At 27.0% G+C, this 24,326-nt stretch overlaps 5 protein-coding genes across 6 annotated transcripts; 4 read left to right on the forward strand and 1 right to left on the reverse strand.

Annotated features, from left to right (window-relative positions):
* Positions 1-137: 137 nt before the first annotated feature.
* Positions 138-5,368, forward strand: LOC105428045 (protein broad-minded). The gene is made up of 8 exons (XM_011640098.3): positions 138-1,848; positions 1,926-2,263; positions 2,348-2,544; positions 2,609-3,031; positions 3,109-3,428; positions 4,033-4,210; positions 4,309-4,524; positions 4,602-5,368. Exons 1-8 carry the CDS (start codon positions 179-181, stop codon positions 4,719-4,721), a joined length of 3,462 nt encoding a protein of 1,153 aa, XP_011638400.2. The 5' UTR covers positions 138-178; the 3' UTR covers positions 4,722-5,368.
* AIF (Apoptosis inducing factor) lies at positions 4,540-9,249 on the reverse strand. The gene is made up of 12 exons (XM_011640099.3): positions 8,776-9,249; positions 7,925-8,226; positions 7,661-7,718; positions 7,420-7,580; positions 7,222-7,352; positions 6,946-7,121; positions 6,560-6,751; positions 6,298-6,488; positions 5,949-6,201; positions 5,726-5,880; positions 5,412-5,645; positions 4,540-5,312 (listed from the first exon to the last, which is right to left on the reverse strand). Exons 1-12 carry the CDS (start codon positions 8,858-8,860, stop codon positions 5,241-5,243), a joined length of 2,010 nt encoding a protein of 669 aa, XP_011638401.2. The 5' UTR covers positions 8,861-9,249; the 3' UTR covers positions 4,540-5,240.
* A 75-nt stretch (positions 9,250-9,324) lies between these two features.
* LOC105428053 (putative gustatory receptor 28b) lies at positions 9,325-18,008 on the forward strand. 2 transcript variants are annotated; one of them, XM_089083423.1, is made up of 8 exons: positions 9,325-11,312; positions 11,635-11,906; positions 12,324-12,485; positions 12,685-12,937; positions 12,994-13,062; positions 13,270-13,359; positions 13,665-13,727; positions 17,282-18,008. In XM_089083423.1, the coding sequence occupies exons 1-7, from the start codon at positions 11,031-11,033 to the stop codon at positions 13,719-13,721; spliced, it is 1,185 nt and encodes a 394-aa protein (XP_088939549.1). In that variant the 5' UTR covers positions 9,325-11,030; the 3' UTR covers positions 13,722-13,727; positions 17,282-18,008. The 2 variants fall into 2 exon arrangements, with proteins under 2 accessions (XP_088939549.1, XP_088939548.1); XM_089083422.1 differs by lacking the exon at positions 17,282-18,008 and having other exon boundaries at positions 13,665-15,358.
* On the forward strand, positions 17,298-18,903 carry LOC148934926 (uncharacterized). Its single transcript, XM_089083298.1, has 4 exons — positions 17,298-17,440; positions 17,864-18,119; positions 18,387-18,455; positions 18,558-18,903. The coding sequence occupies exons 1-4, from the start codon at positions 17,298-17,300 to the stop codon at positions 18,657-18,659; spliced, it is 570 nt and encodes a 189-aa protein (XP_088939424.1). The 3' UTR covers positions 18,660-18,903.
* Positions 18,904-19,600: 697 nt separating this feature from the next.
* LOC148934927 (uncharacterized) lies at positions 19,601-23,226 on the forward strand. The gene is made up of 6 exons (XM_089083260.1): positions 19,601-20,695; positions 21,099-21,257; positions 21,646-21,901; positions 22,150-22,218; positions 22,305-22,394; positions 22,488-23,226. The coding sequence occupies exons 1-6, from the start codon at positions 20,490-20,492 to the stop codon at positions 22,584-22,586; spliced, it is 879 nt and encodes a 292-aa protein (XP_088939386.1). The 5' UTR covers positions 19,601-20,489; the 3' UTR covers positions 22,587-23,226.
* Positions 23,227-24,326: the final 1,100 nt, after the last annotated feature.

Below are 24,326 nucleotides of genomic sequence, written 5' to 3' on the forward strand. Positions count from 1 at the left end.
TTGATTATTTATAGAGCATATTTATAGAGCATATTTATAGAGCATTCCATAATATACGTTTTCATGCTAGAATATGTCTCCGGTTGCTATGACAACAAATGTCAAAACTATGGACACTTAGCACGTGTTTCGTTATACTTGCTCAGTTTTACATAATATTAATTTAGATTTAGAAATAATGGACAAAGGTATTCCGCCAGATCTTCACAAATGGCTAAGAAAATGCTTGAAAAAGGAATTCGGGAAAACTATACAAAGTGCTATAGACAAGGAACAAGAACCTAATGAGATCGCGTATATGCTCACGCATTCAAAGGATATGAACGTTTTGCTGAATTCTATGAAGAAGGTAATCGCTGAGCAATATGTAGTAGTAAAACCTTCATCAGCAGCATCACAATCGCAATCGTCACTTTCCTTCGCCAGTGATATTACAGCGGACGATTGGACCTCTCCTCAAGGAAACGGAGAGAAATATGATTGTATTATCGACAAGATCAGTCGCGATAAGCCGGTCCACGTAAGATTGGCCGGCTATGAAATTTTATTAAAGATCGAATTGTCCAACATAAATAGCAGTTCTCAGTGGGATGTTTTTCAAAAGACGTTGCTGGATGGTCTCACGGATGATAACAGAGCCATATTTGAGGCTAGCATGCAGGTACATGCAAAGTTGCTGAATTGTTCACAACTGCACGAAACTTATGGCAATCTATTGAGTGCGTTCAACGCACAGTATCATTCACAGAAATTACGCGAGACCCTGCCCACTTTGATTTCTGGAATTAATTTCAAATTCTTCCTACATGAAAAATTATTTTGTATAATGTATCTGATAATCCGTTATCAGGAGGAAATGTTGAAGAACACTAGGCACAGCGACAAAACTATAGAAGAAATCATTGAACAATTTATAGTATTTCTTAGTACACATAGTTTCGGCAATACGTTGCAATCTAAAACTTTAAACATGTTGAACATTATCTCGGTATTAGAGCCACAGGCCAAATGGAGTAAAAGGTGGCTTCATAGTCTTTCTACCAGAAGGATTTTTGTAACTGTCCTAGGAAAGTCTCCAACATTCCTGCAGAATGCTGTTGAATGTATTAAGAGCGGTTTGAAAGAAATATCCTATTCCTTGTCTGTTTCCATTATGGATGAAAACAATGAGCTATGCATTCCCGGCAATACAATAGAAACCGTAACTTATTTACATTGTTTGGTCTTTGTCTCGCAACTTTGTAGCTATGAGGTAAGCAGAAAATTGCTCACGGAGAGCTTGTTGACAATCCCATTTGACACAGCTGATTTCCTGATGGAATTGTTAAATTCTTTGAATAAATTAGCTGTGGAAGCACCAAGTGGGATATATAATACTTCCTGTGCTGCTCTTCAAAATGTGCTGAATATATCAGATGTATTATATAATATTGAATTTTATCACGCTGCGTTATGCCGTCTAACATCTATTCCTGAAAACAATATAAAAATATGGCCACATACATTAAATATTATTTCTCATATGGTGAATACGGCGGATGGTCCAGAGTTTTTAATTACAAATTGTAAAGAACATTCAAGAAATTCCGAAAATGCATCATCAAAATGTCCAGTTGCGATCGTAGTGCAATATGCATCGAATTTATTAAAACAGCCATTCTCTATAATGGATACAAAATGTATTCTGAGTTCGTTTAAATTAGTAGAAAAACTATTTGACATTTATGATGTTTATGAGGCTGCGCAGGAACAGATCGAGACGCAGTTTTATCCAGCCGTAGCTAATTTTTATAAAAAGCTGAACAAGTGCGGCGTCGAAAATGAGAATAAAATTCAGCAACTCGATAGGTAATTAGACAAGAAAATCAGATTTCATTTTTACAAATCTAAGATCGCAATATATAATTTTCAAAATTCTATTACAGTGCTGTCAAGAAGGTTTTATTAAAAATGGTAACGATACCGCTTGGCTTGCAAGCGCTCGTCAACGAAAAATTAGTTTTCGAGGAACTGATTCGTGGCTCGATCGCTCCTTTAAGAGTAATATGGAGTTTTACCGACATAGTTAGCTTCATTTCATCAGCCGGTTACTTCGACATAGGCTACGACGTGCTTGCAGATCTCGCACCCCATGTTCTTTCGACTTTGCTGTCACAAATTTGCACAAATGTAGAAGATCCCAAATTCTTTCACGATCCTTGGGACAAAGAAAATATTGACGAATTTCTACACATACTTACATTATTTTCGCTAAATTTCAATTGTAAAGAACTTGAGCAACTACATCTTACATTATACTCATTCTAAATTTATGATTAATCGATCGAGCATGTATACTTATTAACAGGTTTCGCCGCGTTCATGATAAATGACAACGAATCAGATAATAACGAGGAAAAGGATTATCCCTTGAATTTGTCTGAACTATTGCAGGCTGCAATAAACGAGGATTCAACTTACCATTATTTAGCTCTTTTGTCGTTAAATACAGTAATTTGGAATTTAGATGTTTGTGCTTATCTGTTAAATTCGTTGAACTTCCAGGTATATATTTTATTTTAGTGGAAAAGTTAAGAATTCTATCATAATTAATAAATACAATTTTTAGCAAGCGTTATTAAACATTCAAAAGGATAGCACAATTATGATTGAGGTTCGTAAGGATGAAACTGATGAAGAAACTTATTATGAAAAGACAGAGGACAACGATAATAATGATGATAGTAGTGACAAGCCAGAGCTGATAAAGGAATACATAATTGATGAATCTAGTTTCTTACGACTTAATATTTTATTAAAATCATATTACATGACACATAAAAGAAAGCAACATACAATGCCATTTGAGGAATATGAATTTTTTTCGGAATTTCCACCTCCCAGGGTATATGAAGATATGATGGACTTGCCAGAAGTCGAATGTGATTCAGAGTTGAATGATATGTTACAGGAGGAAAGGCCTGGATTGCTAGATATTAGTTGGGTGTCGCAAGTTAGGGAGGCTTATAAAGCCTCGCGATGTCCACTCAAGGTGATTTCATAAAAATAATAAGTTCATCACGCTATTTCATAACTAATCAATAAATAACAGAATAATTTTTACCTTAGAATTCGATGATGACGAATCTATTGAATCAAATGCACAAGGCCATTCCAACTGCAGAATGGGTGGAACAATTTGAATGGAAGGAAAATATAATATATGACACGGACTATTGGCTCCCGGAAGATAAACATGCAATTAACATTGCTTTGAATTACGCAGAACAACGAAAGATCTTGAAGAACAATGAGGATAACCAAAAGAATTTGAAGCAATTCATTCATTCTGCTTATATATTTATACAATATAATAAACCGAATAGATTCGAAGGTTTTGATTGGTTTTTAGCAACAGTGTTCATTATCTGTGATGGAAATCTAAACAAGTATGTAACTTGATATATTAATTATATTATTAATAATAATAGTAATAATATATGTACTATTAGAGATAGTGAATCATTAACATAAAAATAAATTTAAGCTTCAGCTTACCGCGAATTAATCCTTCGATAGTCTTTTACCGGTATGGGCACACGTAATGGCAGGTTTCTTGTTTAATCAAAATCGCTTCACGGAAATAAAATCAATTAAACAAGTATTTTAAATGACTATCGAGGGATTAACTCAAACTAATCAAATATCATCATTGGCAGGTCTCAGATTGAAAACACAAAAATAAATTTAAGCCTCAGCTGACCGCGAATTAATCCTTCGATAGCCTTTTTCCGGTATGGTCACACATAGTGGTAGATTTCTTATTTAATCAAAATCACTTCACGGAAATAAAATCAATTAAACAAGTATTTTAAATGACTATCGAGGGATTAACTCAAGCTAATCAAATATCATCATTGGCAGGTCTCAGATTGAAAACTTAGTTTTCACCGGGTCAATGTTTCTTTTGTCATCATTAACCCGTCTCAATATTTTCTTTTCATCATAGACCAATTATTAGATAACATGATAATTACCAAAAATCTATTACAGATGCAAGACTTTTATTATGCAATTAATTCAATTTCCATCAACATTACTTCTTTGGCCAAAATTGGGTAAAGTTATTGATGAAAAAAACAACGAAGGCACTAGTTCACAGTTTACTTTTATGCAAGTTTTAGAAACTATGGTTAATATCGAGCTTCCAAACATCAAATTTGGATTAAAAGTAATTGATTTTTAGCATTTAAATAATCATTTAAAAATATATGTGTAACATTCTAAATATATATATAACATTTATATAACATTTTTTTGTATGAGAAGGACGTTTGCGGTATCGATTGGTGGATGATATTCAATAGAATGCTATCACAATGCTTCTGGGGAATTCTACCGTGGAGTGAAATTATTCATTTTTTTGCAATTTGCATTTTATATCCGTTCGACTACATGGTGTATTATTCCGTATCACTTCTACAATTTTGCCAAGAAGAGTTGCTACAAGATTTAATAAATAAAAAAATGTGGCCAGAAAACATGGTATGCACATAAATATATAAGTAAAGTTATTTACATTTAATATCATTAAATAATTTACCAAGTGCATTTTTATACAGATATTGGACAAGTATCGCTGTCATAGTTACATTACGTACATGGATAATTTAGGTCAACGATATAGAAATCGGGTTTTACCGGCAATGACTAAAAATTTAAATTCAGAAGACGAAATATAAATGCATAAACATCTTACTATTTCAGTAACTTAAAAAAATAAGAAAAGATATAAATATCGAAAAGATCATTAGATATATATGTTAAAAACAAATTGCATCCATGTAAAAGAAAATACCTTATACAAGATTCCTTATTTCAAGATAACTATACATCAGTAAAAAGCGATGTATGTATACAATGAATAACAATTCATTATTGTATTATAATTAAAAGTTTCCCTATTATTTTTTAATTTTCTATATAGGTGCTTTCAATTAGCATTAGCTGTAATAAACGTATGTACACTTTGCACATATATGAGAGCATATGTTGTATACAGGTTATATTTAGAAATTTCCACGTATATATAATATCGACTGATATTCATATAATTCGCATACCTGCGTAATTCAATGATATGCGAGTTCTTGCTTGCAGGATTTCCATATCTCAAATAGAAGTCAAACATCTCTTTACATGTACGATATAATAATCTTTTAATATTGTCATTCACTCTCTCTTATTTGTTAATCAAATAATTAATCTTCATGAATTGTAAATAGTTTCGCTACTTCATTTAAATCGTCATACTTCCTATCTTCAGCAAGGACCTAAAAATTATATAATGTTGATCATGAATAAAGAATATTTGAAATAAATTACATAACATGGATATACATATAGAAATAAATTAATGACGATAAATTTACCCGTCTGGCAATCGACATTCGATTAAATATATTCCACAATACTATTCCTACAACAACATCATCTCGTAAATAGAAAACAACGCCCTTTCCAAAATCTTCATGTTTCGTAGGTTGCTCTAATTTAGCATTATTTTCAGATACTTTTTTCTTTTCTTCTTCTATGTTAACATTTTTTATGATTTGTGACTCTGATTTTTCGTTCGATTGCGATTTTTCAGAATTTGTTTTTTGTTCCTAAAGAAAAAACAGAAAAATTCTAAGAGAAATAGTTCGCAATTAAATATATTACATTTTTCTATAAGATTTGTTCTTACATCATTAGGATTATTAATCGGTACCACATTTGCTTCCGTCGGATTTGCAAAAACTCCAACTGTTGGCAAAGATGAGTCTACAATACCTATCGCTTCATATCCTACATCAAGTCCCAAGTCTGACCAAAACATTGATTGATGCAGATAAGGTTTACCTATAAAGAAATTTACAATTGTACTCTCGTCCACGCAAACTGCGATATTTATAAATTTTCTGATTTACCAGCGCCAGTCATATTTTCCCCGGCTAATCTTCCGGAAGTAACCGCGTGATCATGATGTTCAATTCTTCTCCTACCAAGCTTGACATCGTAAAAACATGCAGCATCACCAGCAACCCAAACATTGCTTCTCGCTTCTAATTCAGCATTAACAAGGAATCCTCCTATTTTAGGCTCTGTCTCTAAATGGGAAGTTACTGCCAAATCTGTATTTGGTTCAACACCTATTGCTACTATCACTTGGTCAGCATCGATCTTATAAAAAAAAATAAAAAAATAAAAAAAAAATAGAAAATTTCAATACACATAATTAAAGTAAAAATACATAAGTTTTCGAATATATTAACATACAGTTTGATCACCAGTGAGGACGAGAGACAATCGATCATTTTCATACTTATAATTTTCAACTTCTGTGTTAGATATAGTATGAACACCTTCTGCTTCAACTTTTTTCGTGGTCCATTCACTCAAATATTCTGGTAATACTTGTGCCATTATAAATTTTTCTTTATAAATTTGGAAAACATTCTTCGATTTATCTATAATAAATATATATTTTATTATTAAAATAAAATATTCTCTCAAATATATTAATAAATAAAAAACTTACAACTTCTGGCAAGTGCGCAGGCAAGTTCCGAGCCGAGAAATCCACCGCCAATGACTACAATATTTTTGCATTTAGGATTGGAAACACTTTCTTCTAAGTCGAGAAAATCATCCTTCGTTCTAAACGTTGTTATTTTATCTTTTACTTCATTCTCAGCGGATTCGAATATTGGCAGATTTTTAGGTGAGGCACCTACAAATATAATATAATATAAAAATATAATATAAAAATTAATATATATAATATAAATATATATAATATTTATTATATATATGACAATTATATATATAATATATATAATATATATAATATAAATTAATATATATAATAAAATATATACAAAAAATTCAATTAAAAGTTTTGAAAAAACTTTGAATAAAACTTACCAGTTGCAATAAGACATTTGTTGTATTTTATTTCATGACCATCTTCGAGAATCACAGTTTTATTTATAACATCGATTTTTGTTACTTTCCAGCCCATAGCTACAGCAACTCCACCTTTATCAGATTCCGTAAGATTACTAACATTTGAATAGAATTCTTGTGGCTCGTAAAATATACTACAAGAAAAAATATGAACATTTTGTGTGAAAAAGATAACCATTATCTTTAATTAATTAACGACATTATTAAAATTGTACATTTAAACGCAAAATTTACCTCCTCTGAGTTCCATTCCATTGATTAAAACGTAATTGTGCAGTTGTATCTCTATCTGCATTATACCAAAGTTCTTTGGATAATGGCGGTCTCATATATGGAAAATCTATTTCTTGTGTTATAACTAAAACCTGGAAGAAAATTATTTAAATAACAAATGGAAAAGAAAAGGAAATTTACCTGTGATGTATATCTTACCTTAGCTTTGGGATCTCTAGATTTAATTGACCTAAATGCTGAAAATGCAGCTGTACCTCCACCTATCAATAGATAAGGTACTTCTTGAGGTATTAATCTAGATTCTGCTGGAATTTTTACTGTGTCTTTGAACCTCCTATGCCCTCTCTCTTCTTTCTTCTCTAAAAGTATGTATAAAATAAATAAGTTATTTTTTTCAATATCTCTATTATATATTAAAATAATTTTTTATTTAACTTACGTTTACTTCTACCTCTCTGTTGATCTGTTTTGTCATCTTTCAAAAATGATGAAGATACCTAAAATACATTTTTAAAAAACTAAATATGTCCATTTCTACTAATGTTTATTAATTTTAATCATAGTTTAATTTATTCTTTATCTTTTTCTTATTCTTAAAATTAAAAAAAAAAAAATAATAAACATGAAGTTAAACTACGAGACTAAAGTTAATCTATATAGAAATGGATATTAATCGAGTATAAATTTTTTCACGATATATTACCTTGTATGTAACTCCTGTCACAATCAAAGCAGCAAGTAAATACCAATAGCGGGATTGATATTTTCCATTTTTACCATGATCTGAGCCTTTCTCATTTGATTGCTTCTGCTCGTTATTTGGCTTGCAGATTTGTGCTGCTGGACAAGATGCTTCTGTTTCACAAGCAGGAACTGTCTTTTGTGACTTGAAAGATCTAGATTTAGGCACACATTCCTCTGGCTTAATAGTGATGCCTGCTGACTTATGAGACTTCTCATTGCTTGCATCACTATTGTGTCGTAAGTTACTAATATTTACAATTCCTGCAAATATTTTTAGTAATCAATTAATAAAAGGAATATCAATTTATTAATAAAAAATACATTTCAATATAATGCAGTAAACTGTAACACAAAATATTGTCAATTATTACTTTAAAAAATCCATAAAACATAAAAATATATGTATAGAGGTTTCTGAAAACATTTTTCGAAATTTTCCGGACAGATCTAAAGCTTCTCTAACTTATGCAAATTATTAATGCATTTATAAATGCTAAAAAGGTACGCGTGTTTCTAGGTTATGTCACTCGCCGCCTACTTCAGAGCGGCATGCCGCATGGAAGATTGTAAACATAGTTCCGTAGACTCAACTGTACAATTGCTCGCAAACTTACGCAACTAACTCGTAAATGAATCATTAAGGGAGAAAAAGAGACAAATGTAACCGTTCTCTCGTTGTGGAAATTGCAAAATAAGCGGAAAACGAGATTGTTCTTTCAAGCCAATGCCAAGATGTATCAGGACACGACTCGGGACGGAAGGGTAGGAAGGAGAGAGGAATTCTTCTGTCAACAGACAGCCGATACGCACCCACGTATTTTACAGGTCGGTAGAGGCGATTCGCGTGTGTGAGCGTGGCGGGAAATCGGCCAATGATTCTACCGCAGGCGAACATCTTCGCCGGGCCGGTCGTCCGCCTTCCTTACGCAATATGGTGGGCGCTCGCGTGTTCTCTCCTTCAGCTGCTGCCGTGCGCAGCGATCGGCCGCTGGCTCCTGCTGCCGCCCTCGTCGTCGCCGTTGTTTTTACACTGAACCGGAAGGACGCTCGCCGGAAGGATGCTTGTCGCGCGACGCGCCATTAAGACCTGGACTATCTCCTCCTGTCCCGAGTCACGTCGTCGCGTCGTGTCGCAATGAATGGACTCTCCGCGACAGCAGCAAAGCCGGTGGACGCGAAAGACACGTGAATTTTGAGTCCGTTACTTCACCGTGATGCGTACCTCTGTGCACGTGTACAATATGTACACGTGCACGCGCGTGTAATGATCGTGTACGCAAGATATCGGTCGGACGAACGATTTAACAGATTGGAATCAGACTTGTCAAGTGTGGCTAACTTCAAGCTGGCGCCAGAGTGTGCGCGGTTCGCGCCTTTTGACTTTGTCGAAGTACAGAAAATGACGGCTCCGCCGGCGAATTATATGTGAATAGTAAATAATAGTTTATAATAGTTAAATTCTGATGATAAATTTGCATTTTTTTTATAATATCCCAAACTTGATAAATAGTAAATTGTAAATCCCGAATCTTTACGAAAATGGGAAGTGCGTAATCCAGTGCTAATTTCAGACGGGATCGTACGCAGCTTCATGTGAAATTAAACGAAACTTGGAAATTTTTAAATGAATAAAAACGACAATTTGCAATTGAAATAAAATTTGAAAAGATAATATGATTTATTCTTAAGAATTTTCTCTAATATGTGTGAAATTTACGTTCTAATTATTCACGTTATTTACGTTAATAATTGCAAAATTAGAATAATGCAAAATGAGACAAAGAAATATTATGTTACGCGATATCTTTGAAATAAAAGTTCCATCTATGGAAACAGCTTCTAATATTCTTTTTTATAATTTTTCACATAACGTTTTCGATAATGCTATCATTTAATGACTTATCATATGAGATAAAAAGCAGTTATGCGCATACTACAGATGGCGTATGCTACATTATTTTCTTATAATTTAGAATTGATTAATTATAATAATAACACATGTTATCGAAAAAGGAAAAGATATTTTTTAAATTTATATTATATTATAGTTTATATTATAAGAAATGAATAAATTTGGATAACAAAGAAATCAAAGTATAAACAAATTAATGTATTTTTTAACATTTCCAGAAAAAAAACTACTTATTGACATTCTTTCTAATCGATGACAAAAATTTTTAATTGTACGCATTTTCTGAAATCAACTGCAAAAAATGAATATTTATAGGAATTTTGCATTATTATAGATATTGAATAATTTATATATACATACACGTACAAATACATATGAAACAAATTAAAAATATCATTACATAGAATAATATTAATATTATAAATAATATTAAGAACTAGCTAAAAAATTAATATTAAATAAATTAATTAAATAATATTTAATATTAATATTTAACTTAGGTAATTTATAACTTCAATTATTCAGTTTTAAAACATATAAATTTAATTTATTAACTTTTTTCTACATTAAAAATTTATATTAAGGAAAAAATTGAAAAACAAAAACGCATTTCTACATAAAAAAAATAATATATTTTTCTTATTTTCTTTCATATAAATTTAATTTATAAATAAAATATTAAATTTGTTTGATAATCCATATTGTACAATAACTGTTTTATTATTTAGAATATTTTAATTTTACAAAATTGCGACATTCTAATTTAAATAATAAATAATGCTTCTTAAAATTAACTTTTAAATTAATTTAATCTTGGTGCAACTAGTTTTTTGTTCATGTAACTTTTAATATAATTAAATTAATATTATAAGTCATTAATTTAACTGTTGTTAACTTAACTTCGTTAAAAATTATATTAACTCATCCAACTCTGCATTGGAATTACTGATATTATACAAAATTCAATAGTGAATTATCTTTTTCACTTTTCACGATCGATCATTTTAATATACGTAAGTGCTAAAAAGAATAAATATATTGTGATTGCGTCAAGGATCTGTTTGAAGATGCGTTATCGTTAAAACGCAATCGCAATATGCGCAATAAATGAATTTAAATTGATACTTCGTATAAATTTCCAACAGTGATAATCATGGTGACTACTGTTCAACAAGCGTGTAATCCTTTTTTTCTTGTGTGTCTCATTACCGGTTTAGCTTTTTATCCCAAAAATCAGCCAAGGATTCGATGGATTGTTAACATAAGTATTCTATATCCTTTAATAATCTGGTTTCTTTATGCCTATTCGTTCTACTCTCTAGTATCTCTTTTTACAATCAAAATATTATTTCGGTCAATAATTATTATGATCACTTTGGGGATTAATCTATCTACTATGATCATTTCTGTAATAATGAATCGCTATCATCAAAAGGTAGAATTGGTTTTTATGCCTTATGCGTAAGCTATATTATATTTTTATATAATATAAAATATATATTATAAAATTGTATATATATGTATTTATTTATTTATTTATTATAATCAAATCATAAATTTAAAATAATTATAGCATTTTACATCAATTTTCAATATTCAATCAATTGACAATTTTAAATAAAAAAAGATTATTTACAGTTAAAACAATATTTTAAATTTAGAAGTGTATAATTAGCGAAATTTTATATTATAAGAATACAATTATCTTAAATGATAATTATTTTCTAAATTTAAATTGTCACTTAATATTGTTTCAGAAATTTCAAATGTGCTTAAGAAGATTTGCAATTGTAGATAATACTTTAGAAAAACTGGGCGCTCCAAAAAAATATAAAAAAATGTATACATGGTCGATAAAAATAATAATAGGATGGATCATGCTCAGTCTTACTATGAATTTTTTGGAATCGTATATATGGTGGCAAAAAACTGTAAAAAATGTTTTTTGGCGTGTATATATATCTCATATAATGAATTATTCCATTCATATAAATATGTTTATGGATTTGTTATTTATCTTTTTCTTATGGTTTGTATAACAGCAATATTTATGTATAATAAATTTATAAATTCTGATTTATACATTTATATTTCATTATCTATAAAAATAGAATATATTTTTTGTAATTTTTTCTCAACTTAATCAAATATAATCATTATTAAAATGGCAAATATTAGTAATTTTAAAACAAAAAGTTTTAAAAAGTGTATTTGTTTAATTTGAAATATAATCCTGTAATTCTTAATATAATTTTTTAAAATCATTAATAAATTAAATTATATATTCTTAAAAAATCACTGATTAAATATAAGAATTAGATTCTCTGCCATATAGTCATACAGTAGAAACATGGATATATTCCATAGATATATTCTACGTACAAAGTGATTTTGGACATTTCTACTATATATATAATATAGAATTTTTGATCTTGTTTAAAAATAGGTGTGTTGGTACCAGATTTGATAGAGTGAACGAGCTTATGCAATATTTATTAGTAAAAGAAGAGACTGGGTTAAAATACACATGGAAGAAATCTATTGTTATTTTTCATCGAAACACTTTGTGTACTAATAAGAATTATAAACAAATATTATGGATCTTAATGTAAATCGATATGCAGATATTTAATAGATCATCAACATGATATTATACATATATATAATCTAATGCTAACTTAATAATTAAATGAGAAAAAATTTTATTCCAAAAAATAATGAAAATAATAAATTATTTAAATTCTTATGTTTATATAAATTATCATAAAATTTCCTTGTTTTACATATTAGAATATATATTTTGACAGGCATCTACATTTAGAACTATGTCGTCTTTCCCGTGAATTGAATGTTATATATGGACCACAACTGACTTTCGAAATGGCGTCCTATCTTTTATATTTAACATCATTATGTTATCATATATGCCAAATGATAATAAAAGAACATAGAAGTGATATATATTCAATGTATCAATGGTTTAATATGAGTTTGTGGGTTTTTTCATTTCTATTGAGGCTATATGTTATAAATTACATATGTGAAAGTGTTTCTTTAAAGGTAAAATTACATTATTTATGAACATATAATCTATAATAATCAATTTTACATTTTAGGCTAATAAAATTGACAGAATAATTCATCGATTTACAAGTACTCTTCGATATGCAGATATTTGGAAAGAAGTAAGAATAAATAATAGATAATTATCATTAAGAATAAATGAAGCAAAAGTTAAATCTAATGATATCTAATTTAAATAACCTAAATAATGTGTGTGTGTGTGTGTGTGTGTGTGTGTGTGTGTGTGTGTGTGTGTGTGTGTGTAATTTAATATATAATAATTTAAATTTTCAGGTATAAATTAGAAATAATATATAATTTATTTACAGATTTGTCAGTTTTCTTTGCAATTAATGTATCATCAATTAAAATTTACTGGAATGGGTCTATTCTATTTTGGCAATTCATTTTTTCGGAAGGTTCAATGCATTTATCTTTTTTATTATTTCATTTTTTATGTTACATTTTATACATGTGCTTTAAAAGTTGGTTATTAAAATTGTTACTAATATTTATCTTTTAAAAATTTTATTATATAATAACTTTGTTTGTATACCCACAAATGTTCAAAAAACATTTCAGAGGTCTACAAATGTTCGAATACCTATTGGATGTTTTTTGAACATTCATAGTACTAGTATGGGTATGCAATAATAAAATTTTTATCTAATAAAATTTTTATTGTGTGAAGAAATTATGAATATATGAATATATTTTATTTCAGTTTTGCATGACCGTGGTAACATTCGTAATTATTTTGATGCAAATGAAACCAGTTTAATAATTTGTAAGTATTTAATAATAGCTCTTAAAGAAACAATAAGTTTCTTGTTGAGTTTAATATATAACTTGATCAAAATTATTCTATCTTATAATTGTAATAATTTAAAATCAGTGTACAATTAATTAAATAATATAAAATTTTAGAAATTTATTATGTTTCGTTTCTCGTTCACAAATTAGTCGAATACACATTGCATTTGTTAAAAATTTTATTTATGTCGCTCGATTTTTCTGATAATTAATTAATTACAGTAGAAGATACAAATACAAATTATAATGTTATAAATGTATACGCATATTTAATTTAATTTAATTTAATTTTAATTTATTTATAAAAATTACATTGAAATGTGTGAATAATTAAATATATGAAAGATAAGGCGCCAGCAATACTTCTGTTTTAAAGCCTATACTTTTGTTTTAAACCAGAAGATACAATGAAGTAAATGAATTTCCTTTTTTGTATATGTGTGTATAAGTATACATATAATTCATATTTCTTTAAATTAATATAACATATTATGTGATAATATGTAGAACATAATAAAAACAAATAACAAATAGATAAAATATTTTATGCGCATAATCAAAACTTTATTAACAATTGATTTGCGTTTACAGATTAAATGTTTTTAGCGTATTAATATACATATCCAAGCATTAATTATATTATAATATTATATCGTCGTATACAGAGTGTCCGATAATAACCATATCATTTCTCGTAGGTAGGTAAAGCGTATTGTGCTAAATTGAAAAATTCTTTATTATTTTGCGAATTTCGCAATAATTAGAGTTATTAATTTGTACAGATTTATGAATGAGTGAGCATTCGCGTCCAGCGAAGAAACAGCCCAGCAACGTTTGCAATGCAATCGTTAAGTGTATAGCAAGATGTTGAATGTGATTTACAAATTAACAGAATATTTGTTTATAATACACCTCCAATATATTGCCTCCTAATAATCGTGCATAATGATTTGGACTGTCCTTTTGTACGATAAGTTGCTTATTCGCGGATATGTATAAATTAATAATTCTTTAATTATCGCGAAAATCGTAAAATAGTATAAGGCTTTTCTATTCAATACGACATTTTACTTGCTCACGAGAGATTATTACCGAACAACCCTGTATACAGGAAATCCAAAATTAGTAACACATCTCTCCTACATAGAAAAATCTTTTACCTAATAGTATATTTTACGTAATAGTTATGAGATATTAATTTATGAAATGATGGTTATATTAATTAGTGTAAAATGATAAATTTATTTATATAATCTCTTTATACTTATACATTACGAAGTGTTTGGAAGTGTGAAAACAACAAATGATGGACCATGCCTGTGCATACTTTCAGTGCATACTTTCAAACATTCACATCTTATCACATTTTTAATAATTGTGAATGCGGACAAGTAGATTACTTTTTCATTTCGCGCGCTCATTCGCAGATTTTTACAAGTTATTAGTTTATCAATGATTGAAAATGAGAAAGGGGGAGAGAGAGAGAGAGAGAGAGAGAGAGAGAGAATTTGCATTGTAAATAAAATTTACAATTAATTTACAATTTAAATAATTATATTAAAATTAGGAGAAACGGTTAATATTTTTTATATTTAAGTATATTGTATAATTAAAATATAATATAATTAAAATAAAATATAATTAAATAAAATATAATATAAATAAATAAAATATAATTAAATTAAAATAATTTACATTTTCTATGCTTTATATTCATATGATATATATTCATGTGATTCATATGATAATAAAATTCTAATATAGGAAAATTATGTTTTAATTAATTGCTCTTATATAATTGCTCTTATCTAGTATATAAAATCGAGATAAATTTGTTGTGTTAATTAATTAACATATTAATAATTACATAAACATGAAAATTTAATTAATAAATAAAAATTAATTCCGTATTGGCTAAAAATATGTCGCTGCTGCTCAATTTTTGTATGTTATGCAATATATTTTAATAAAAATTTTAATACAAAATTAACTTCACTTAAAAATTATGAACATGAAGTCCAAGTTATTGTATATCATTGGTATATATCGAAGATGACAAGCGATACATATTACTTACATTATTGTATATAGAATAGTTTATAGAGAAAATAGTATTAATCTATTCACCTACATTTATATTATTCCATTATTTTTTAATAATATTTAATATTTATTTATAAATTGTCTAATAAAATCCAATAAACATGAAATATCAGTTTATAATAAAATGAAATTCTAAAACAAGTATGACATAAGTATTTTATATGAAAATCGATTGTCTCAATTATGATAATGTTTGTTGATCTAATCATGTTAATGCAACGATATAATCAAGAGTTTTCTTTCAATGTCATAATAAGCATATCATGCGTACAAACTTTTAAACTGAACAACTCTAACAGTCAGTACATAGGATTGAGAGAGCTTTGAACATGGTTGATACCATAGAGGAAGCTTTAAAACCCATTACTTTAGCTACTTTTATTTTCGGTGGCAGTATTCTTAGATCACCATTAAACCAGCCGAGAATTCGCTTAAATATCCTCTATTTATTTATTGTGTGGACTATTTATGCCTGTGTATTTTATTATATAACGATCCAATTTTCGTTGAAAAGATTATTCGATAATCTTCTAACTATTTTTATAGTAACAGTAAATTTGTTTGTGACAATAATATCCATAATTATTACTATTTGCAAACATAAGGTATAATTTCTTTTCATCTAACAGTTTTCATGTCAAAACTCAGCAAATAATACACAATACCAATTTAAACTAACTATCTTCATTATTATTATTTATTTAAAAATGTGATTAAATATTGTATATATTTATCTAAGAAATTATTATATTTTTTTATATTCCTTTGTTATCTTTAGAAATTCGCAGAATTAGTAAGAAAATTTGATCTTGTGGATGATACATTGGAAGAACTTGGAATACCCAAAGAATATTATATATTACGATATAAATCAAAAAAGGCCATGATCATATTAACTTTTTTAATATGCATATCATCCATTTTTGATTCCATGCTCTCAGTAAAAATGTATAATAATATAAAAGGGATATTTATTCCTTTTGTTTTAAGTTATTGTGTATATATTAATACTCTCATGGATATAATGTTTATGATTCTTTTAAGGTTTGCAAACTTTAGCTTTTTGCAATAATTTTATAATAAGCATTATTAAAATATGGAAAATTTAATTTGATAGATCAACTTTTCAAAATAACATGTATGTAATAACAAAATATATAATACGGAATGAATTTGATTATTTTACATTAATGCTTTGCTTCACATAAGCAAAATTTATTTGTCAATACGCAATAATTTTTTATTTAATCAAATATGTATGTGCAAATTGAAAAGTTTTAGTACACTTTTGTAATCTATAAAATTGTAAACTTTTAGCAACAGAAAAAAATAAATTATTTAATTTATAATCGTTATTCTATCGTTATATGCGTAAAAAAAAACGTTGATACCGTTTTCTCTAAATAATTTCTTCAAATTTTACAGGCACATTGGTACCAGAATGGATAAAATAAACGATTACATTAAACAACTATCGGAAACAAAAGACTATAGAATAAAGTGCAAGTGGAAAAAATCTTTCGTCGTTGCTAGCTATTATGTTCGGAACATTGAGAGTCGCAAGCATGTATTGTGGACCTTAATGTAAATTGATATATGTTGATACATATAATATCGATAAATTGTGGAAAATAATTTATAAAAAATAATTTTGTCACGACTATATTTTACTTATTATACTTATCATGTTTTAAATTCTTGTTATAATTAAAACGTTTTAGTATTCATTATTAATTTTAGTATTTATTATTAATTTGGTTTATCTATCAAACGTAAAATAAATTTGGAAATTTTCTACTTGATATAATGTATGATAATAAATATTATTTCTGCTGTTGAATAACATAATAAATCTTTTAAAATAAAATAAATTTTGCTCGTCATGCTAATGCGTTTAAAACATAACTGTATGCATACGTTTTTTAGAAAGAATATACATAACAAATCAATAAGAATATTTTTTTCTTAAAAATATTAATATATCTTAGTTTATTTATATAAATCTAGGCATCTTCATTCAGAACTTTGTCGAATAGCTCGCAATGTAAATAATCTCTCCGAAATTCAAATGACTCTACAAATGATATCCTATTTCATCGTATTAATAGGAATGTGTAATTTTCTATATTATATAATAATCTCCTTTACAACATCGTATCATAATATATTAATAAACTTATTACTCACGAGCAGTACGTGGTTTATAATATTTGTAATGAGATTAATATTCATAAATTATATCTGCGAAAACATTAGTGCTAAGGTAAGAATTTTTGATAAATTGAAGAAATGTTTCTTTTATAAGCAAAAAAAAATTCTCAGCTTTTCTAGAGAATATATATATATATGTAATATAATGATTATCTCAAAAGAGACATTAATACAAAAAATATTATTCTTTTATTATAAAACTAAAAATTTGGAAATTCCATCTTTATAAAAAAAATATTAATGTCGTTGTTGAAGATGATAAAATTATTAAAAGTAAAATATAATAATTAATAATATAAATATTCCTATATTATTTCAGGCACAAAATACTAAAGATATTATTCATAAATTGACAAATCTTACTTGTTTTACCGAAATACACGAAGAGGTGAGATAAACCTTTTCTATATAACTATCATCTTATAAACAATCTTTATTCAAATTATAATTATAGATATTTAAATTATAATTGCGTTATCATATAATGCAGATTTGTTACTTCGTTTTGCAAGCATCATTACACCCGTTAAAATTCACTGGATTGGGCTTGTTTTATTTTGGCTATGATTTTATTCGTAAGGTTAGTCTTTAATATTCTTCATATCTTTATATAAAAACTTAGTTTATTAAGTTGCAAAACTTAAAATAATATTCATTTTGTTTAATACTTTTACTTAGTTCTTTATGTGGATCTTCACCATTGTTCTATTTATGATACAAATGGAAGTTTCTTTTATACCTAAAATACTTATTTTTAACAAATATAACATAACAACCAGATATAACAATTCAAAAATATATATATAAATTCTTTACATTATCTTTCAAATTTACTATTTAATATTCGTACTGTTTGTATTTAGTAAAAACTAATATAAATAATGTAATCAATTTAAAAAATTTATATTGTAAATAATTACGCATACATTAGTACTAATATTAATATTTATGTTTATATTAATATTGAATTAATAAAATTAATAATGTCAATGTGTTTTATATCAAATTCATCCAATATGTTCCATTAATTCATTTGTGTACACACAAATGTGTATATATATATGCGCGCGCGCGCGCGCGCGCGCGTGTGTGTGTGTGTGTGTGTAATTTATTTTAAATAAAAATTTTCTTAACATAATATTTTAATTGACTAATCTTTTCTTTTTCTCTCTTGTGACTTTTTAATTTAAAGAGCATTTCATTGAAAATTTAGTTCGTTTTGTTATTTCATGTAGAAAATTTGATTAGTGTACTGTGTAATATACATAAAATCTAAGTTTTTTATTTAAATTTTTTATATTGTTAAGCAGTAGCATAAATAATTTTTCATATTAGCTTTCACTTTAATAAAAATATATTATTGCAATTTTCAGTGTGCATATATTTAAAATGAGATGATTAATAAGCAATACATAATATCTAAAGTAAAAAATTTAGAAATCTAAAAGATAGAGATTTCTATAATATATATATATATATATATATATATTATTCCACATATATATTATTCTATTATTTTTTAATAAACTATAATTCGCCTAATAAAATCCAACAGATTTGAAATGTCAATTTATAACAAAATGAAATTCTAAATGAGAAAATAAATGTTTTATATAAAAAAATCGATTGTTTCAATTATGATAATGCTTGTTTATCTAATGACGGCGGCTGTGGGGTAATGCGGCGATTAATGACACATTTATTATCACAATGAAAAAATGATTATATCAAGAGTTTTTTCATTATCGTAATGAACATATATATATAATTGGTATAAAACAAATTTTTAAATTGAGCAAGTCTAATAGTCAGTACATAGAACTGAGAGAGTTTCAATCATGGTTGATACTATAGAAGAAGTTTTAAAACCGATTTCTTTAGCTGCTTTTATATTCGGTTGCGGTATTCTTAGATATCCACTAAATCAGCCAAGAGTTCGCTTAAGTATATTCTATATGTTAATTGTGTGGAGTGTCTATGCCTGCGTATTTTACTATACAATAATCCAATTTCCTCCAAAAAATTTATACAATACTCTTCTCCCTATCTTTATGATAACAATAAATATGTTTGTAACAATGATATCCATAATTATCATCATCCGCAAACATAAGGTATAATTCCTTTCCTACAACAGGAATTTACATCTATTGTCGTTTTAATGACGTGAAACGCAACAAATAATGTACAATGCTAATTTAAACTAATTAACTTCATCATTATTATTTATTTAGAAGTGTGATTATGTGATATTAATGTGAATTAAGTATTATGTTTTCTATATATTTACCTAAGAACATTTTTTATTTATTATTAACTTTATTATTATATTTTTCTGTATTATTTTTGCTACTTCCTTTAGAAATTCCGTGAATGTATAAGAAAGCTCGATTTAGTGGATGATACATTGGAAGAACTTGGAATGTCCAGAGAATATTATACATTACAAAATTTAACAAAATGGGCCATGATCATATTAATTTTTATAATATGCATGTTGTCCATTTTTGATTCTATAATTTGTGTAAAAGTGTTTAACAACATAAAAGCGATAATTATTCCTTTTGTTACGACTTATTGTGTACATATTAATACTCTCTTGGATATAATGTTCATGCTTCTTTTAAGGTTTGTAAATTTCATGTTTTCGCAATCATTTCATAATAGTATTACTGAAAAATTTGAAAAATTTAATTTGATAGATTCTAACTTTCTAAAATATGTACATTTTCATTAATATGTATGTAGTAATAAAAGTAAACAATAAATTTGATTAATTTATACTAATGTTACAGTCCACATAAATATAAAATTCATTTTGCTATACACACTAATTTTTTATTATTTAAGCAAATATATATATATATATATATATATATGCAGAGTAAGAAGTTTTAATATATTTATGTAATCTATAAAATTATAAAATTCTTTAGCAACAGATTAAATAATTAAATACATTAATTATATTGTTGCTCTATGCGTAAAAAATTTTACTATCATTTTCTCTAAATATTTTTTGAAATTACAGACACATTGGTACCAGAATAGATAAAATAAATGATTATATTGAACAACTATCGAAAACAGAGGACTATGGAATAAAGTGCAAATGGAAGAAATCTTCTGTTGTTACCAACTATTATGTTCGAAGCACTAAAAATAGCAAGCATGTATTGTGGACCTTAATGTAAATTGATATATGTTGATACATGTGATACAGACAAATAGCGGAAAATAATTTAAAATAATTTTGTTTAAAATAAAATATAATTTTGCCACGATCATAAATCTTACTTATTATACTTATCACATTTTATTTATTATGATTGGTTTTAGTATTCATTATTATCAATTTTAGATCGGTTTATCTATCAAACGTAAAGTTTGGAAGTTTTTTACTTGATATAATGCATGATAATAAACATATTTTCTGCTGTTTGATAATATAATAAATCTTTTGATGTAAGTTTAACATTAGCTAATATATAACTGCATGCATATGATTTTTTTATAAAGAATATTTAACAAATATATTTTTCTTAAAACATATATTAGTTTTATTTATATAAATCTAGGCATCTTCATTCAGAAATTTGTCGAATAGCTCGCAATGTAAATAACCTTTCCGAAATTCAAATGACTCTACAAATGATGTCCTATTTTGTCATCTTAATAGGGATATGTAATTTTTTATATTGTGTAATAATTCACTTTACAACATCTTATCATAATATATTAATAAACATATTACTCTCGGACAGTACATGGTTTATAGTATTTGTAATGAGATTAATATTTGTAAATCATACCTGCGAAAGCATTAGTGCTAAGGTAAGAACTTTTGATAAATTGAAGAAATATTTCTTTTATTAGCAAAAAATGATTCTTAATTTAAAAAAAATATATATAAATGTGTGAAATAATGATTATCTCAAAAGTATATTAATACAAAAACAATCATTTATAAAACTAAAAGTTTGGAAATTCTACTTTTATAAAAAAAAATATCAATGCCTCTGTTGAAAATAATAAAATTATTATAAAAATCAAACAATATAGATATTTCTATATGATTTCAGGCACAGAATACTAAGGATATTATTCTTAAATTAACGAATATTACTTGTTTTATCGAAATAAACGAAGAGGTGAGATAAACCTTTTCTATATTCATCTTATAAACAATCTTTATTTAAATATATTTAAATTATAATTGCGTTATCACATAATACAGATTTGCTACTTTGTTTTGCAAGTATCATTACAACCGTTAAAATTCAGCGGATTGGGTTTGTTTTATTTTGGCTATGATTTTATTCACAAGGTTAGTCTTTAATATTATTCATATCTTTATGTAAAAACTAATTTGTTAAGATGCAAAACTTCAAATAATGTTCCTTTTGTTTAATATTTTCAGTTCTTTATGTGGATCTTCACCATTGCTCTATTTATGATACAAATGGAAATTTTTCTCATACCTAAAATAATTTTTATCAGATATAACATAACAATGTAACAATTGAAAAAATATGTATAAATTTTTTGTATATCTTTTAAATTTACTGTTTGATATCCATACTATTATTTAATGAAAATACAAATAGTATAAATAATTATTAATTTAAATATCAATTTAAAAAATTTTCATTATAAATAAGTGTACAAACGTTAAATTTTTAAGCTAAATTCTTATAAATATAAACTAAAATTGTTTAAATAAGCTAAATATATAAAGTTTTAACAAATGTAAATTGACGAAATGTAAATTTTTGTAAATCTTGCGAGCTTTCATATTAGGAGAGAAAAACAATCTTTTTATTCTACGCCGAACATTATAGCAGCATTAGATGAAAGAAATGCCGAATCTTGTAGCTTATATAACGTTCGAGCTCTGAGACATACAATACTTCCCGTTACATGCAACAGATTTTCCCGCGTTACGGGAATTACCGCGATAAGCAGAAACCGCGATAAGAAGCAATTCCTGCTATTAGATGAAAGAAACGTCGTATAATGCTTGAGTTCTGAGACATACAGTACTTTCTCGTTACGCGCAACAAAATTTCCCGCGTCACGGGAATTCCCGCGATAAGCAGAAACTTATTCGTTTTATATTATATTTTTTATAGTAAAAAAAAAAAGATTGCTTAAACAAACTAAATATATAAAGCTTTTACAAACGACAAAATATAAATTTTAATCTTGCTAGCTTTCATAGTAGGAGAGAAAAATAATCTTTTTATTTTACGAATAAAAGGGTGGTAGCATTAAAGGTAAAAAACGTTGAATCTTGTAGATTATATAATGTTCGAGCTCTGAGACATACAGTACTTTCCTATTACACGCAGAATTTCCCACGTTACGGGAATTATTACGATAAACAGAAACTTATCTCTGCTATAGTAAAAAGAAAAAAGATTGATAAAGCTTTATGACCGACTTTAATTGTTCTTCTTTGTTGTCCTTCGCCCGAGCGGCCGAGATAATTTATGACGTTTTCTCTCCCGTTACAAACAAATCTTTGGTCCCAAATTTCTACTTGTAATGAGAAAGTACTGTACTGAAAGTACTGCCTAATTGATGTTCCTGCTAAGACAGCACCTGTGGTAGACCGTCCCCTTCGCCGCCTCTTCCTTACTACTCTTATCCGGCACTAGCCTGTTTGTTTGACAAATATCACTTCAGCTGATGAAATTTAATAATAAGTCTCTTTTATTTTGGTTAATTTTATAACTTTATTCGTAAGGTTTATCTTTTATATCTTTCATAATTTTACTAAATTTTAACTAATCACTAAAAAAGTGATTATGAGTTATATATCAAGCAGCTTATAAATTAATCAGCATCTCGGACTAATATTTCTAATTGATATTTCTTTCAATTTTTCATTTGAATTCTCACAGCTATTACTATCATAAATTATCGTCTGTTCCTACGGGACTAATTTTCAAATTAGAATTAATGTATCATTGTATCATGTATCACTTAAATAGAACAGAATAATAAATATATGCATGTTTTGAACATTGCAATGCATTTATTTCTACACATTATTTTCCTACGATATTCATTATTTAATATTCATACTTTTAAATATTATATTATAATTAAAATTCTATGAAAACATATTAATTCATAAAATTTGCAATTTCAATAATTATATTAAAATTAAGAGGAACAATTAATATTTTTTACATTTAAGTATATTTAAGTATATATAATTTTCTAAATTATATATACTTAAACTATAATATGA

Source organism: Pogonomyrmex barbatus, unplaced genomic scaffold (assembly GCF_055798465.1).
Source record: "Pogonomyrmex barbatus isolate J1 unplaced genomic scaffold, ASM5579846v1 scaffold7, whole genome shotgun sequence".
NCBI classification, from domain to species: Eukaryota; Metazoa; Arthropoda; class Insecta; order Hymenoptera; family Formicidae; genus Pogonomyrmex; species Pogonomyrmex barbatus.